The sequence below is a fragment of the Notolepis coatsorum genome (genome assembly GCF_963971535.1).
Source record: "Notolepis coatsorum genome assembly, chromosome: 4".
Lineage (NCBI taxonomy): Eukaryota > Metazoa > Chordata > Actinopteri > Aulopiformes > Paralepididae > Notolepis > Notolepis coatsorum.
Genome location: NC_140168.1, coordinates 136,689,878 through 136,706,406, shown reverse-complemented (window position 1 = coordinate 136,706,406; position 16,529 = coordinate 136,689,878). Strand labels below are relative to the sequence as shown.

The following is a 16,529-nucleotide window of genomic DNA, read 5'->3' as shown; positions in this document are numbered from 1 at the left end:
AGCAGCCTCCACTGTAGTAGTGGTAGTATTAGTAGTAGTAGTAGTAGTATTGGTAGTATTTAGATTGTATGGATGTCGTGGTGGAATGTCGCTGTAACAGTCTAGACTGGAATGACCTCTTGAAGAGCAGGTGAACAATGTACTCAGTATTATCTCCACGTCCCACACTGTGCTCCAAGGACACAACTTACCTCCCAAGAATGCGGCTTTAGAGTGTCCACTATTGTCCACTATTGTCCACAGACATTAAACCGAATCACAACTGGTCTGACTCTAAAAATCCTTGTCGATGTCTTTACAGTATGTTTATGACAAAGGAACGAAGTCTTGAGTATGAATGAATTATTTGGCTGTTTGGGACACAACGCTATAGGCATGTGGGTTCAGCCAGCGCTGTCAACGAGGTCGTCGCCTTAACACTCATTGTCATGCTAGACACAAACCCAGCCAGGCACAGAACGAGAGAGAGAGAGAGAGAGAGAGAGAGAGAGAGAGAGAGAGAGAGAGAGAGAGAGAGAGAGAGAGAGAGAGAGAGAGAGAGAGAGAGAAGAAGAAAGAGAGAGGGGCCCAGTTGAACCACTGCCAGGCCAACGGGCAGCCCAGCCATAATGGGCCTCCCTCCCTCCCTCCCTCCCTCCCTCCCTCCCTCCCTCCCTCCCTCCCTCCCTCCCTCCCTCCCTCCCTCCAGAACAGTGCAGCAGTGTTCCCCTGTGCCAGGGAGCCACAGAGAGAGGGGGTGTCGCCCTCCTCCTGGTTATTTGTTGCCGTATCACTCGCCCTACATTTGACACAGGCTTTCAGCGGCCGCACCATCAGACAGACAGTCAGCAAGACGGAGGAGGGAGCATCCTCTGAGCCGGCCCCCAGGGAGGAGGGGGGGGGGGCATCCTCTAGGCCGGCCCTTAGGGAGGGGGGGGGGGGGGGGGGTGTACATATTATATATATATATATAAAGGGAGGCCAGCAGGCATTCTTTCTGAGTCCCACGGTCTGTCACTTCCCCTTCTGGAACCAAACGCCACCAGCCTCATCCACCCAGCGATCATCCACCCAGGAGCCTCATCCACCCAGCGGTCATCCATCAGCCATCATGGCCTTTAACGGAACCTGGAAAGTGGACCACAGTGACAACTATGACAAGTTCATGGAGCAGTTAGGTGAGTGTGTGTGTGTTTGTGTGCACATACGTGTGTGTGTGTGTGTGTGTGTGTGTGTGTGTGTGTGTGTGTGTGTGTGTGTGTGTGTGTGTGTGTGTGTGTGTGTGTGTGTGTGCACACGCGCGTGCGTGTGTGTGTCCCGTTTTATTTCATTTTATTTAACCTTTATTTACCCAGGCAAGCAAAAATGGCAAAACGTCTTATATACAAAAGCAGCCTGATCATAAAGCAAAGGCCTTTTGAGGGAAGGGGGGGGGGGGGGGGGGGGGGAGGCTGTAACAAAAACAATGTTATGTACATGCGTACAAGTAAATTAAATACTAAATTACAGTAGCAATAGTATACAAGGACAATTACAATAAATAAGGGAGAGAGAAGGAAAGAGAGAGAGGGAAAAAGAAAAAAGGGAGAGTGAGAACCAGAGGGAGAGAGAGAGAAGAAAGGGGGAGAAGGAGGGAGGTAGGTGAGGGGGCCTAGGGGGAGGAGAGAAGAGTCTGAGGGCTATGCGTGCGATTTGGAGGCAGTTAGCAGGTGCACCAGTCGGTGCGTGTGTGTGTGTGTGTGTGTGTGTGTGTGTGTGTGTGTGTGTGTGTGTGTGTGTGTGTGTGTGTGTGTGTGTGTGTGTTTGCGCGTGCGTGCGTGTGTGTCATGGTGCATGCATGTGTGTCATTCTATGCCCTCGGTTCTATTTCTTTCTCCCCTGCTGTGTCACTGTGTGGCAGTGCAGTGTATACCTTATGACATCATTGAGTAACGTGCTTTGTTACCATACGTGTGGACGTGTCATGTGTTTCCAGGTGACCTCATCGGGGTCAAGGGTCATCTTTATTCTGTTTTATATGTGTATTTTTGTAAAAATGTGTATATTGTGATGAATTGTATTTAATGTAGGCCTATTTGATGTATGTTATGTCTGATAACCTTTTTTTATCACTTTAAGTTGATGCCTTTTTTAACATCTTGGCCAGGGACTACAGATTAAATCTAGCCTTCTCGTTAAATCTGGCGTATTTACATTTATTGTTGATTAATATGCACTGTCCCTTTTGCAAATAAACTAAAACTTAAACTTAAAGAATGAATTACATGTAATTGTATTACTGTACTCTGGTTACAAATTAAATGCAATCTGATGCAGTTAGTTCTTGACAATACTTAATCTAGTTACAGAATCAGATTTGGACAAAAACGGATTTGATCGATTTTTGGATTTCTGAGAAGGATATTTTAAACACTTAGATACTAGTTCACTTACTTGCATAATTCATTGTTGTGAATTTGAATGATTTAAATTACAGTCTACATATTGGAATAAATTATTATCCTTTTGACCCACAATACATTCTATGGATTTCAAAAGTAATTTAAGCAAAGCATTTAATGTTATTGAGTCCGAGTAATAGCAATGAATTACATTTCCAAAATATTAAATGAGTGAGATCCCACATTATGATAATAATAGCTGTGGCTAATTTAAGAGTTTTCTTTGGGGTCAGGCATGGTTGCCTACTTGGAAAACTACAGGTGGAAAATACACTGTGCACACTTTGATGTCTGCCAACACAGATAACCCTGTCCTAACCTTCTAGCACCAGCAGGGTGTGAACCATGGGGGAGCTGGGGCAGCCATGGCTCCCCTATATGAGACATCAGCCCCCCTGAAAACATGATTTGTGAATTTTTGGGGGGTCTCTAAAATACTGACAATAAATGCTATTTTTGCCATGCATTTCTAATTTTTCTGTAATTTTCTGTATCGTCATGATCGTGTATAATAATAAAATTAGGCTATTTTGATGTATGATTAATGATTTGCGCACTAATTCCCCGTAATAGATAATAGCATAAATCTATGGGGTTGCGGCACTGCAGATATACCCTACTCGTAATAGATGGCAACATGCATGCTATTCTTGCGTTTACCATTAGGAGTGTGGCGGCGCTGCAGCCTGCAGGCACAAATCAAACTTCACCCGCCGTTTAAAAAAAAATTAAATACAGACTTCAGGTCAGATAATGTCAAAAGTTAAACGAAATATCAAAGAAGTAAGCCTTCTAACCAATTTTGGTTTTACAAAGAAGGCGAAGCAGCCAGTGAATTTTAGTGTTGGATCAGAGGGGTTAATGTGAGCATGTGTATTTCAATAATATGTGCGTCTTCATCATGCATGCAGACACCTGTGTGGTGTGGACCATGTGCGGTTCTGTAACGTTACTCATACCTATAGCCTATGTCAGCAAGCGTCACAGTAAAGTCCTTCCTGTGAGGCACGCGCAGCGCTGCTGACCCCCCCCCCCCCCCCCCCAAAGAAAAAGAATGAGCTCCCCCGAAGACCATGGTATGGTTCGCACACTGAGCACCAGTAATACAGAGTGAAGTCAACAGATAACCCTGTCCTAACCTCCTAGCACCAGTAATACAGAGTAGAGTCAACAGATAACCCTGTCCTAACCTTCTAGCACCAGTAATACAGAGTAGAGTCAACACTTAAATAACGTCACTTCAGACACCCACCCTGATACAAACACAGCTCTCACCACTAGACTAAGACACCCACCCTGAAACAAACACAGCTCTCACCACTAGACTAAGACACCTACCCTGATACAAACACAGCTCTCACCACTAGACTAAGACACCCACCCTGATACAAACACAGCTCTCACCACTAGACTAAGACACCCACCCTGATACAAACACAGCTCTCACCACTAGACTAAGACACCCACCCTGATACAAACACAGCTCTCACCACTAGACTAAGACACCCACCCTGATACAAACACAGCTCTCACCATTAGACTAAGACACACACACACCCTGATACAAACACAGCTCTCACCACTAGACTAAGACACCCACCCTGATACAAACACAGCTCTCACCACTAGACTAAGACACCCACCCTGATACAAACACAGCTCTCACCACTAGACTAAGACACCCACCCTGATACAAACACAGCTCTCACCACTAGACTAAGACAACCACCCTGATACAAACACAGCTCTCACCATTATAATAATAATTTATAATTTAGGACCTGCTCCGAGGTCATCATTTGGCACACATGCGAACCATGCATACAATGCGTATCTGCGATTAACCCATCCCGTCGTCCTTCCCCCCCAAGGGCAGCCGGGAGCAGACAGGCGCCACGTGAGCCGCGCCAGGGGACCAATCCAAGTGCTCCTGTCCGTCTTCGTCAAGGACGCCACAGCGTTAGCGATCTTGTTGTTGTGCATGTTTTTCCATTGGGTTTATCTTATCGGGGGGGGAAACCCTTGCGAGCACGGGGAGAACATGCAAACTCCACACAGAAAGGCCTGGGAGATACCCCACCTGGGTAACTGGCATCATGGAAACCTGGTCCCCAAGCGGGATTCGAACCCTGGACCTTCTTGCTGTGAGGCGACAGTGTTAACCACTACACCACCGTGCCGCTAGACTAAGACACCCACCCTGATAAAAACACAGCTCTCACCACTAGACTAGGACACCCACCCTGATACAAACACCTCTCACCACTAGACTAAGACACCCACCCACCCTGATACAAACACAGCTCTCACCACTAGACTAAGACACCCACCCTGATACAAACACAGCTCTCACCACTAGACTAGGACACCCACCCTGATACAAACACCTCTCACCACTAGACTAAGACACCCACCCACCCTGATACAAACACAGCTCTCACCACTAGACTAAGACACCCACCACCCTGAAACAAACACAGCTCTCACCACTAGACTAAGACACCCACCCACCCTGATACAAATACAGCTCTCACCACTAGACTAAGACACCCACCCTGATACATTTACATTTACATTTAGTCATTTAGCTGACGCTTTTATCCAAAGCGACTTACAAGTTCTGTACGACAAGTCATCAGGAAGGGCACAACTCTATCAACTGAGTAACAATGTACATCAAAGATACGAACACAGCTCTCACCACTACATTAGCCTAAGACCCACCCTGATACAAACACAGCAATACTATGATGATGCTTCGTTTTAACGGTTATGGTTAAGATAGAAAGTTATGCTTATGGTTAGTTTAAGGTAACAGTGTGGTTAAGGTTAGGGTTAGTTTAAGCTAACAGTGTGGTTAAGGTTAGGGTTAGGGTTAAGGTTATGGTTAGTTTAAGGTAACAGTGTGGTTAAGGTTAGGGTTAGTTTAAGGTAACAGTGTGGTTAAGGTTAGTTTAAGGTAACAGTGTGGTGTTTGCACTAGGCATCAACGTGATGAAGAGGAAGCTGGCAGAACACGACAACCTGAAGGTCACCATCGAGCAGACGGGAGACAAGTTCCACATCAAGGAGTCCAGCACCTTCCGCACCAAAGAGATCGACTTCACCCTGGGTGTCCAGTTTGATTACGCCATGGCTGACGGCACAGAGCTCTCAGTGAGTACTACCACCAGTGGCGGCTGGTCCATAGAGGGCGCTAGGGCGTCAAGGATACATCAGCGGTTGGTAGTGAGGGACGGGCTTGCAGACCTGAAAAGGTTGGTCCACATCTGTCCACACGGCATTAACCCTTTGTTGTGTTCTCACCAGGGCGCCTGGGAGATGGAGGGTGAGATGCTTAAGGGAACGTTCACCAGGAAAGACAACAGCAAGGTCCTGAAGACGACCAGGGCTCTTGTGGAAGGAGATCTCGTACAGGTCAGCAGGTCCATACTCATGTGCTGTATCTAATCTATATCCTCGTGGATATATATTTGATATACAGTATTTTCCATTGAATGGTGTTTTTTGTCTTTTCTCTCGCTGTGTGGCGTCTTTTGATTTGGATTATTTATTTTATTTAATTTATTTCTTTATTTTGCACCATTTCAGCAAAACAGTAAAAACATTGACCATGACAGAAAGTGTATAAAGGTGCTGAGTAGAGGCAAGAGACCCAGATGGGCCTATACGGGGCCTCAACTCATTAAATCATTGGATTAAAAAACAAAGGAAGATGTATAATTTTTATAATTATCTATACTTTTTATTTTTTTTTAAACTCACAAGAAAAAAAAATAATCATTGGATTAAAAAAAACACAAAAACAAAAGTAAAGTGAAATAAGTTCATAAAACAATTTTCATAATATTAAGATAATAATAATAATAATAATAATAATAATAATAATAATAATAATAATAATAATAATAATAATAATAATAATAATAATAATAATAATAATAATAATAATAATAATAATAATAATAATAATAATAATAATAATAATAATAATAATAATAATAATTATTATTATTATTATTATTAATAATAATAATAATAATAATAATAATAATAATAATAATAATAATAATAATAATAATAATAATAATAATAATAATAATAATAATAATAATAACAGTAATAATCAAAGGGGCTGCTGGTTGGCGCAGCGGTCTAAGCGCTCATCACCAACGCAAAAGACACCAGTATCGAATCCGGCTGTCAGTGTTGCCTCCGGCTTGGGCCAGCCGTCATACTGACTCAATTGGCAGAGTCAGCGGGAGGGGAGTCGATGGGTGGTAATCTGGTCGTTGTAAACAGCTACTCCTACAGGTCAGTCAGGGCACCTGCACAGCAAGGGAGGGAGATGGTGAGGGTAGTGTGAGCCTCCCACACGTTACACCTCGCCAATGAGAGTCCACGCTGGCAGGTGAAAAGATGTGGCTGGCTGACTCCGCATGTATCGGAGGGGACATGTGATACGATAGTATCTATCAACCCTCCCTACGACCGACCAGTGGGGGGCACATGCGAGCAACGATCAAGACAGGGGAGGGGGGAATTGGCATGACTAAATTGGGATGGGAGAAAAACAGAGAAAAAGAAGGAGAAAAAGTGGATAAAAAAATATATATAATAATCAAAGTAATAATAATAACAAAAACAACAACATTAATAATTAGTCTAAACAAATTAACATGAAACTGTAAAACAAAGTTCCATTAATGGTTTTATAAGATTTAAGCTATTCATTTAACAATGTATATTTAAGCTTGGATTTGAGTGATGCGCACATTTTTATTATGGAGGGATTATTAACTTGTGAATTGGATTAAATCCCACAGAGTTACAACTACGATGGAGTGGACGCCAAGAGGACCTTCAAGAAGCAGTGAGCGGGAGTCCCGGAGTTCACGTTTCATAGTCTCATGTAGTTTTATTATCTAACAGTAAAGGTTTAGCAGGCGTGACGAAGTCTAGACGTGTTCCCCGTGCGTTCGATTCCGCCAGCACGCTGCGGAGGAGAGAGAGAGACACCGTTAGTGCACAAAATAGAGAGAGAGAGACACCGTGTTAGTGAACCACCGCGTTGTGCAGTTAATGTACCACGTCTGCCTTTGAGAGTTAAAGGGAGATTCCGCTGAAATGTACTTTTATGTTCTACAAAATAATTAATTGTAAAAAACACTTTTCCTTTACAGGGTTTTGAGTTATGAGCTCTCGAGGTCAAGGAACATGCAAATTCTGTGACATTATGGGATACACACTGCTAGGGTGTTTTGAGGGAACAGTTTATGGAAAGTCAAGGAACATAGGAACATGCCTTGTCCATGAAATATTCTGTCAATCATCGAGCGCAATGCAATTCCATGCCTATGGGTTTTCCTCACTTTATAGAGCTCCTAACTCTTAACCCTTTCACTGTCACACTACCAAACGGTTAACCCTTTCACTGTGTCAACACACAGAAGGTTAACCCTTCCACTGCCACACAACAGCAGGTTAAATTTATGGAACAGACGAAAGTCTTACAACCTAAAGGTACATTTCGGTGGAATACCCATTTAAAGGAACACGCCAACATTTTGGGAAATTAACTTACTGTCTTCTCCAGAGAGAGACAAGAAGATAGATACCAGTTTCCTCTCTGTGCGTTCAGTAGAAATCTATCTGGCTGCACGTTAGCCTAGCTTAGCACAATGAATGGAAGCAGACATGGCGATAAGCTAATTTCCCCAAAATGTTGGCGTGTGCTTTCAATATTGTTGCGGAACCATGACAACGAGTCTCCCAGTAATGGATCAACTCTAGTTTTAGATTAAAATATGTCAGTGGAATTCTACACTTGATTTATTCTAGTCTTGGACTCGGGTTAATCACTCTGTGGCCAAATGGACCCAGGGCCCCATTCCCCGTACCTGGTTCAACTAAGTCGATCAAGAGTCCCATTATCCAGATTCAATTAACCCGATGTTTGAATCCGGGATTTTCTTGTTCCTCGAAGGTGGATTCAGTCTTGTTAACTCAAACCAGACTTGAGACCCAGGATAATTGCGCGCGCCCGCCTCAGCTGAAAAGACAGCAAGTGTAGATAGCAGAAATCCTGATTTTCTAACGGCATTGATTGATTAATTGATTTAAAACTTTATTAACAGATTGCAGAATGGGTACAATGCAGTACGGCTCATAGCCTCGCCGACAAGTTAAATGCATAATCTATAGGCTAATTTTAAATCCCTCATTACCCCAATCAATCAGATTATATTTCTTTAAACGTACCTGCTGGCCTGGCAGTATAGGCTTATGGAATGAATAATCAAATGAGATCTTGCTAGCGAAAATAATTAGTTCAGCTCTTTCAGAATAACGATAAAAACAAGCCCAAATAGTATATCTAATTGATACGAATTATATCATGAGGATATCTGTATGTGCTTAGGTATTAATATTATGTACTATATAAATACATGGTTTCCAAAGAGAGGCTTGGAGGGAGGCTTGCAGTTACACTATTAATCAGGTTTTAATCTGTTTCAGACCTAATCCATACATGCATTGAATTGATTATCATTTGGTTTATACCAGTGACACCTCATGTTCATCATCAGATAACAGTGCTTGAAAAGATAAATGCATTTTCTCGAATTCATTCATCAAAAACGTCAAAGGCTCATTCAATTTATCAAGTCACGTCACGTCATCAAATCCATCAAACAGCGCATCTCCTCATATATTTTAATCCCAGTTACAATATCACAATAACGTGTGACACTATCACAGTGATACAATTAAATATTCCACAGATTCAGATTCCTCATAATTCATATCCACAATCCGCGCATAGACGCTTCAGCTTGAATGAAACGCATCCGGGTGCTCCGTTAAGCAAATACACAGCGAAGAATATTAAACTAATCAGAGCCAAACACCCGATAGGTTTCATTCATTAAAAATATCCCAGCGGGATTCACATTTGCAATGATCCGTTTAGTCCGTTATTAAAATAACTGTGTGTCTCGCGACTCGCGAGCGCCGTATCCGTATAAATATGACGTGCATTATATAGGACAAAGTAAATTCATAGGCTGAATATGATTTATTATCAGCGTTACTGCAGACATATTATTTTACATTTCAAACGAAGCACAAGAACATAATTCAGAATGGTATAATGCAGATCTAGACTGTGAGAATCATTTCAGGAAGCGAGCTGGCATTTCTTTGCGGGGGTGTGGCCATGGTTCATCCAGCTAACTGAACTTAACCCTGCTCTCGACCAGGCTCAAACTTTTTGATCTGTTGTCATAGTGATTTAGACAATCGAGCGTCGGGGAATGGAAAGGTCTGGCTTAAGTCAGGCTATGCTGGATATTATCCGGCTAACTCAGTTAGCCAGGTACGGGGAACGGGGCCCAGGAGAGTTCTCTGAGTCCACGTCTGCACTAGAATTATAATTGGAAAACAGTACCAGACGTATAATCGATCCAGCCAACAGTGACACGATTCTACAGGAACGGTCTGGTTAGAATCCTGCACGATTCTTTCCCTCATGATATGAAGTATATGCTTTGTTATGCACTGTCTACTAACCCAACGTAAAGGAAGTCATTTTGTACTAAAGGTTTTTATATTGTTATCTTTCACAATAAAGATATGTGCCAATGGAATGTATTATTGTATGAGGAATGAGTTTCTATTGATGTAAGTAAACTGTTTAGATGTGAAGAGCCTCCATTATGTCACTAACCTGCTCAATCAGTACCTCAGTGACTCACTCAGCTGCTCTGCCACCTAGTGGCGACTCAGAGGAAATGGATCTATCGCATCTATGATCTGTGTGTCCTTGTGTTGTTGTTGTTTTTTTGACTACTCATTAAATTAGATGCGATTAAAATGCATTGTCATCATACAGCACAAGTACAGTACGATGAAAATAAGTTTGGCATACAATCAGAGTGCAAATGTCACAATACAGTGCAATAGTAATATACAATGTACAGGAACCTGTTCCACCCCTTTGGGTCGGTACTGACCCCAAAATGACATGTTGTCATAAATCCATATTTTTCAGTGTTGCATATTTTTTGCGATTTTTAAATCAAACGTTCAAGTATTAACATCACTAACATGTCACAAAAGCATGTAGAATGTATATTATCATCAATACGTTAGTTTAGCAATAGGTTAAAAGTGCCATTAGATCGTTTTAAGTTTTCGATTTTCGTCTACCCAAGCCGGAAACGGAAATGGACATTTTTAACCATGGGAATTGTAGTCTTTTTGCAGCCATTTTGTAGAGGACATGCATAGCTGTCGACCAGCGTTGGAATTTTTCCGAACTACACTTCCTGTCAGAGACTGTGGGGGTTCAAAGTTCAGCGTTCTGAATGAATCATATCTATAACTGTTATGATTCGCGATAATAAGCCACAAAAGGTAACGTTTTTTACAAATATTGAAACGCAGTTAGTTTCTCCTCCCTATTGTTAGCATAGGAACGATTAGATCTGAAATTAGTTTCAAAACTGTTGCACTGTGGGGGAAATAAAAAAGTACACTAGATTACAGTAGATATCATTATCTGTTCTTATGCACGCCTGGTGATACTAAATCCAAATTGAACTCGGGCATTTGAAAGATAATATATGTATATATATATATAAATGTGCGAATTGGCTATAATAAGGTAATGTATGAGCATCATATTCTATAATAATATTTCAAATTGCATTGGTCCGGATGGGAGAATTCAGTACTGTATCTACAGAACCTTCGGTTTTATCATCTTCCCTTTATTAATTTCCTTCGATTTTTTTGTACACACGATCTCAAGAGGGTACTGAACGAGGTCAGTGGCAGTTTTTTAAGTTTGGTCATTATTATCATGGTGTTATTCACTGTCAAAGATGCAAAGAAAAATCATAATTCATATTCTCCTTTGTTTCATCACAATTTAAGCAAGCCTAGTAATAGACACAATATTTCTGACACTGTGAATACATTCCCTGAGGTCCATAGATGTACCTAGATACCAAGAATATGCAAATAGCCCTTGTAGAAGTGGAGCAATATTCCATTTACCTAGGTATATATCTTTATGCGGATTTTCACATCGTGTGGAACAGGACTGGGTATACAATATATAAATGAGTACTACTGAGTAATAGTGCTAATCAGATGTATGTACAGAGTTGTAGTATTAATATGTACAGTGATACAGGTATAAAGACACGGTATGTCATACTGGCCAGCAGCGTAACTAGTAAGAGTAGGTAAGGGATATGTACAGATATAGATATAGTATCTACAGATATGTAACAAGGATTATATGCAGGTATGTACAGACAGATGTGTATGTATATATATATATGGTAAGAATATATATATATATATATATATATATATATATATATATATATATATATATATATATATATATATATATATATATATATATATATACAGCATTATTGTATTTGCTATCAGCATATAACAGAATTATATGGGTTATATGCAGGTGAATATATTATATTTGATATACTACATATACTGTATATATACATCATAACTATTGAAAGAAAGTTTATATTTTTGCCCACCTGAAAGTAGGAATATAAAGTATATAAAGAAAGACATATTTATGTCATCATGTTCTAACCCCATTTGAACCATCTTAATTCCTTGCCTGTAAATAATGTTGATCAGGTTCTTGCTATCAAACAGAAACACATTTCAAACCTTTATTTCAACTGGTAAGAGACTGGGGTTACCCTCATTTACAGCAACGACAAGATTACAAAACAAGACACAGTTTTATCAGCAAATTCATACATATAGAAACAATAAATAAGAATAAACAACAATCAGCTAAGACAGTTACAAGTCGACACACAGTGGTCGGAGATCGTACTTTTAAATGCAGCAAGACAGTGGTTCAGGAGGTAGAGCAGTCGTCTGGTAATCCGGAGGTTCCCGGTTCGATTCTCACTCCTCCTGGGCAGCGTGTCGAAGTGACCTTGAGCAAGACACTTAACCCCAAATTGCTCCTGATGAGTAGGCTGGCAGCCTGGCACCGTGCATGGTCACCTCTGCCATCAGTGAGTGAATGTGTGAGTGAATGGGTAAAAATGTGAGGAACAAATTGTAAAGCGCGTTTGGATAAAAGCGCTATATAAAGGCAGCCATTTACCATTTAGCAAGAGAAGGAAGAAGCTTCAGCTTCAGAGTCAGCTGGAGGACATCTGGTGATCTGGTATGTCATAAATGTCTAGATGCAACAGTACAACAACTGTCTACCTGTATGTCAGCGGCACAGTGGTGTAGTGTTAACACTGTCGCCTTAGTCACAGCAGGAAGGTCCAGGGTCCGATTCCCGCTTGGGGACCAGGTTTCCATGTTGCCAGGTACCCAGGTGGGGGATCTCCCAGGCCTTTCTGTGTGGAGTTTGCTGCATGTTCTCCTCATGCTCGCAAGGGTTTCCCCCCCCCCGATAAGAGAAACCCAATGGAAAATGGATTGGTCCCCGGGCGCGGCCCCTCGCTGACGCGCTCGTCTGCACCCAGCTGCCCTTGGGGGGAAGGACGACGGGGATGGGTTAAGCGCAGAGCTCAATCGCATCGGCGACTGAGAAAAAGACAATGTGTGTGTGTGTGTGTGTATCCCAGTGTGTGTGTGCCGCTCCCATTGCATGTCCAGTTCGTTGCATGCCGAATAAAGACCTCTAAAGAGGTCCTGCATTATTATTATGTCATGTACGGTATGTCATATATGTTATGGTGAATTGAAAATGGGGGACCCTGATGTAAACAAGATGAAAGTCTTTCTCTGGTCTGCATCCCCTTAACAATTGTATGTATTGAGCCGTACTGTACTGTACCCATTCTGCAATCTGTTAATAAAAAATTCAATCAATTAATCAAACATTCCAGGTGTTGGAAGCATCAAAGGAAAAAGCAGTTTTTCTAGTTTAGAGCAAACTGGAGGAACCCTGAGAACCAACCAGTCATTACATTTCATGTGTATCGTCAAATTATTATATGGGCATCAAGTTCCCAAGTTTTGATAAAGATTCAAGGTACATCTGATTTATTCATGAAGCAACAGCTCTTCAATCTCTTTTATCCCAGTTTTTTTTAACCCTTTCACTACCACACTACCAAAAGGTTAACCCTTTCACAACCACACTACATAAGGTTAACCCTTTCACTACCACACTACCAAAGGGTTAACCTTTTCACAACCACACTACAGAAGGTTAACCCTTTCACTACCACACTACCAAAGGGTTAATCCTTTCACAACCACACTACAGAAGGTTAACCCTTGGGGGCTGGGTGGCGCAGCGGTCTAATCGCTCGTTGTAACTGAGGGGTACAATTCCCTGACTGTATTGATAAGTATGGTATCATTAAACCACTACCGCTTTATGTACTTTAACTACTGGCCATACAGTACACGATATCTAAATATGATGAACACTTTCCACAATGAAATCGGTTCCAGTCAAAGGTAATAATCAAATATTTAATATAGCAAAAGGTACATAGAATATTTATCTTACATTTATCATTTGAATGCACTTGTAAGGCAAATGAGTACTCGTAGGCAAATCAACACTGAATGTCCAATCTCTGGTTACGCAGGAAGCAAGAATACAACCTGGCTCTTAGGGAATTACATCTATGGTACACTTAATGATATAGCGGGATATTCTGGAAGGGGTCCTCCCGGTTGTAAGCCGGTAGGGGGGGTAGGAGAGCCGTCGGTAGTAGACCGTCTGGTCAACGATATCTAGGGAGACTTCAAGTACAGAAGACAGTGCAATAGACTCTTGATCCGCAGATGAATACACCTTGGTTCTCTTGTAGGCTGTAGCTCCACAATGAAGAAGAAGCTAGGCGACCTCAGTCTCTCTGAGCGCCGACTCAACTTGACTCCTCTCGGGGGTAAATCCAACACTCACAGGCGTCGGCGATTATCCGCTCCACAAATCACAGTACCAAAGCAAATATATATTCCAGCCGCATAGGGCTCAGCAGTCGTCGGGTAGGTAATCCAGTGTACATGTCCCTCGGTCCTCGCCTAGATCTCCTCGGATGAAAGCGCCATGTGTTGGAGATGCTGGTCACTTTAGAACTCTAACCGCACGATGCACCATACACGATAGACTATTATTACTTAATAGAAATACGTCGCACTCGACGGTACAGTGCCAAACTCTGACAATTCAGTTATTAATTCGCACGAGGTCTCAATGCTATTCTAAGGCCAAACAGGCCATTCTTCACCGCACGTCGTATCGTGGGTGAGGCTTCACGTTCTGTTACTAAGTTGGGAAGAAGGGTAAGGGACTAAGGGATTTCTACATTTACTTGCGCCATATTTATATGCACGGTGAACAAATAGTGCCACTCTCATTTCGGTAGCCGTATCCCTGAGCGGAGCCGGGGCTAGTACGGACATGTCTCGTCGGTACCTTTGAACTTGACGCCAGGGGCTGGTCCCCTGGCGCCTGGTCCTTTGTCCAATAAGAGAATGAACTATTATGGGCTATAGTAGGCTAAAGGGATATTCCGTGTATATGTACAAGGAATATACAAGGGATATCAAACGATATACAAATACTATTCAATATATATCCATAAATAAATATATATATTCGGTTTAATCTGATCCTTCGTAACAGCCGCCCCCTAATTAGTCCCACCTAATTAGCTAAGCAGAGACAGATTAACCGCACTGTCCACTACTCAATGTCCGCTGTGAGGGTCAGTCAGTTCACAAAGTCATGGGGTCATGGTCGTCATCGATAGTATCAGGGAGCCTTGGCAGTTCTATTAGCCTCGCCACGGGTCGGGTGTAGGTCCGCCCTTGGACGAGCACTTCAGCTGCTCGGACCTTTCCATCGGCACCGGTGATCACTTTGCTTACGCGGCCAGCCGGCCACATAGCTCGGGGTAGTGACTGGTCGATAATCATGACGACTGTTCCTTCTGTCAAATTGTCTCTCTCTTTCACCCATTTCTGGCGGGTCTGTAGAGACGGTAGGTAGTGGAGTAGGAAGCTGTTCCAAAACTTGTCAGCCAATACTTGACTGTACCTCCACATTCTTCGGCCGTTCGCTTCTTCAGGCCTGTACATTGTCTGGGGTAGCGCGGGGTCCAGCCGCCCCATCAAGAGTGTGTTGGGGGTGACTGGGTCGACATCTGCTACATCACTTGAGACGTAACCGAGGGGCTTTGAGTTCAATACTCCCTCGATCTCCGTGAGGACTGTCATTAAGACTTCTTCCGCCACGGTCTGGGCCCCAAGCACGGCGTACAGGGCTGTCTTTATAGAACGTACTTCTCGTTCCCAAGTTCCACCGAAGTGAGGTGCGTTCGGGGGATTAAACTGGAAGTCAATCTGGGATGGAGCGAGGTGGGTCTTAAGTTCTGGGCCCATAGCTTGGAAGCTCTCTCTCAGCTCTCTTTCTCCGCCTTTGAAGTTTGTCCCGTGATCAGACAATAATGTAGACGGTTTTCCTTTCCGTGATGTGAATCTTCGGAAGGCCATAAGGAATGAGTCTGTGCTCATGGTTGGAAGGAGTTCGATATGTATCGCTCTGGTGGTCATGCATTTGAATACAATACCCCACCGCTTCTCGGTTCCTCTTCCTTTCTTTATATACAGCGGGCCGAAACAGTCCATACCGGTGGAGTGAAAAGGCTTGTCGCCGAGTCGGAGGCGACAGGGAGGTAGGTCAGCCATCCGGGGTATACTGGGCTGGGCTCGCCACTTACGACAGTCTAGACAGGTTCGCTGGAAGCGCCGCACTGCTTCTCTCCCTTGCAGTATCCAATAACGACGTCTGATCTCCGCGAAGACTCTCTCTGCCCCTGCGTGGTGCACATCCTCGTCGTATTTCTTTATGATCAGCTCTGTGACCTTGTGTCGGCTGTTCAAGACTATCGGGTACTTGACGTCATCCGGTAAGTCTGGGGCTCTCCGCAGACGACCACCCACTCTGATGAGACTATGGGCGTCGCTCTCGGGGGCTAGGTGGAGCAGTCTGCTGTCTGATGGGACGGGCTTTGCTCCCTGTAGACAGTCTAGCTCGTCGGGGAACGAGTCTCTCTGGGCTCGTTG

At 42.9% G+C, this 16,529-nt stretch overlaps 1 protein-coding gene across 1 annotated transcript; it reads left to right on the top strand.

Moving 5' to 3' along the window:
* Positions 1-1,034: 1,034 nt before the first annotated feature.
* Positions 1,035-10,073, top strand: LOC311227140 (fatty acid-binding protein, intestinal-like). The gene is made up of 4 exons (XM_084312682.1): positions 1,035-1,157; positions 5,404-5,576; positions 5,730-5,837; positions 7,247-10,073. The coding sequence occupies exons 1-4, from the start codon at positions 1,091-1,093 to the stop codon at positions 7,295-7,297; spliced, it is 399 nt and encodes a 132-aa protein (XP_084168808.1). The 5' UTR covers positions 1,035-1,090; the 3' UTR covers positions 7,298-10,073.
* Positions 10,074-16,529: the final 6,456 nt, after the last annotated feature.

Bases quoted from the DNA above. Each gene is read 5' to 3' on its own strand.
- LOC311227140 (XM_084312682.1), top strand. From the start codon at position 1,091: ATGGCCTTTAACGGAACCTGGAAAGTGGACCACAGTGACAACTATGAC. The intron at 5,577-5,729 runs GTGAGTACTACC...TGTTCTCACCAG, and splicing joins CTGACGGCACAGAGCTCTCA to GGCGCCTGGGAGATGGAGGG. The intron at 5,838-7,246 runs GTCAGCAGGTCC...TAAATCCCACAG, and splicing joins TGGAAGGAGATCTCGTACAG to AGTTACAACTACGATGGAGT.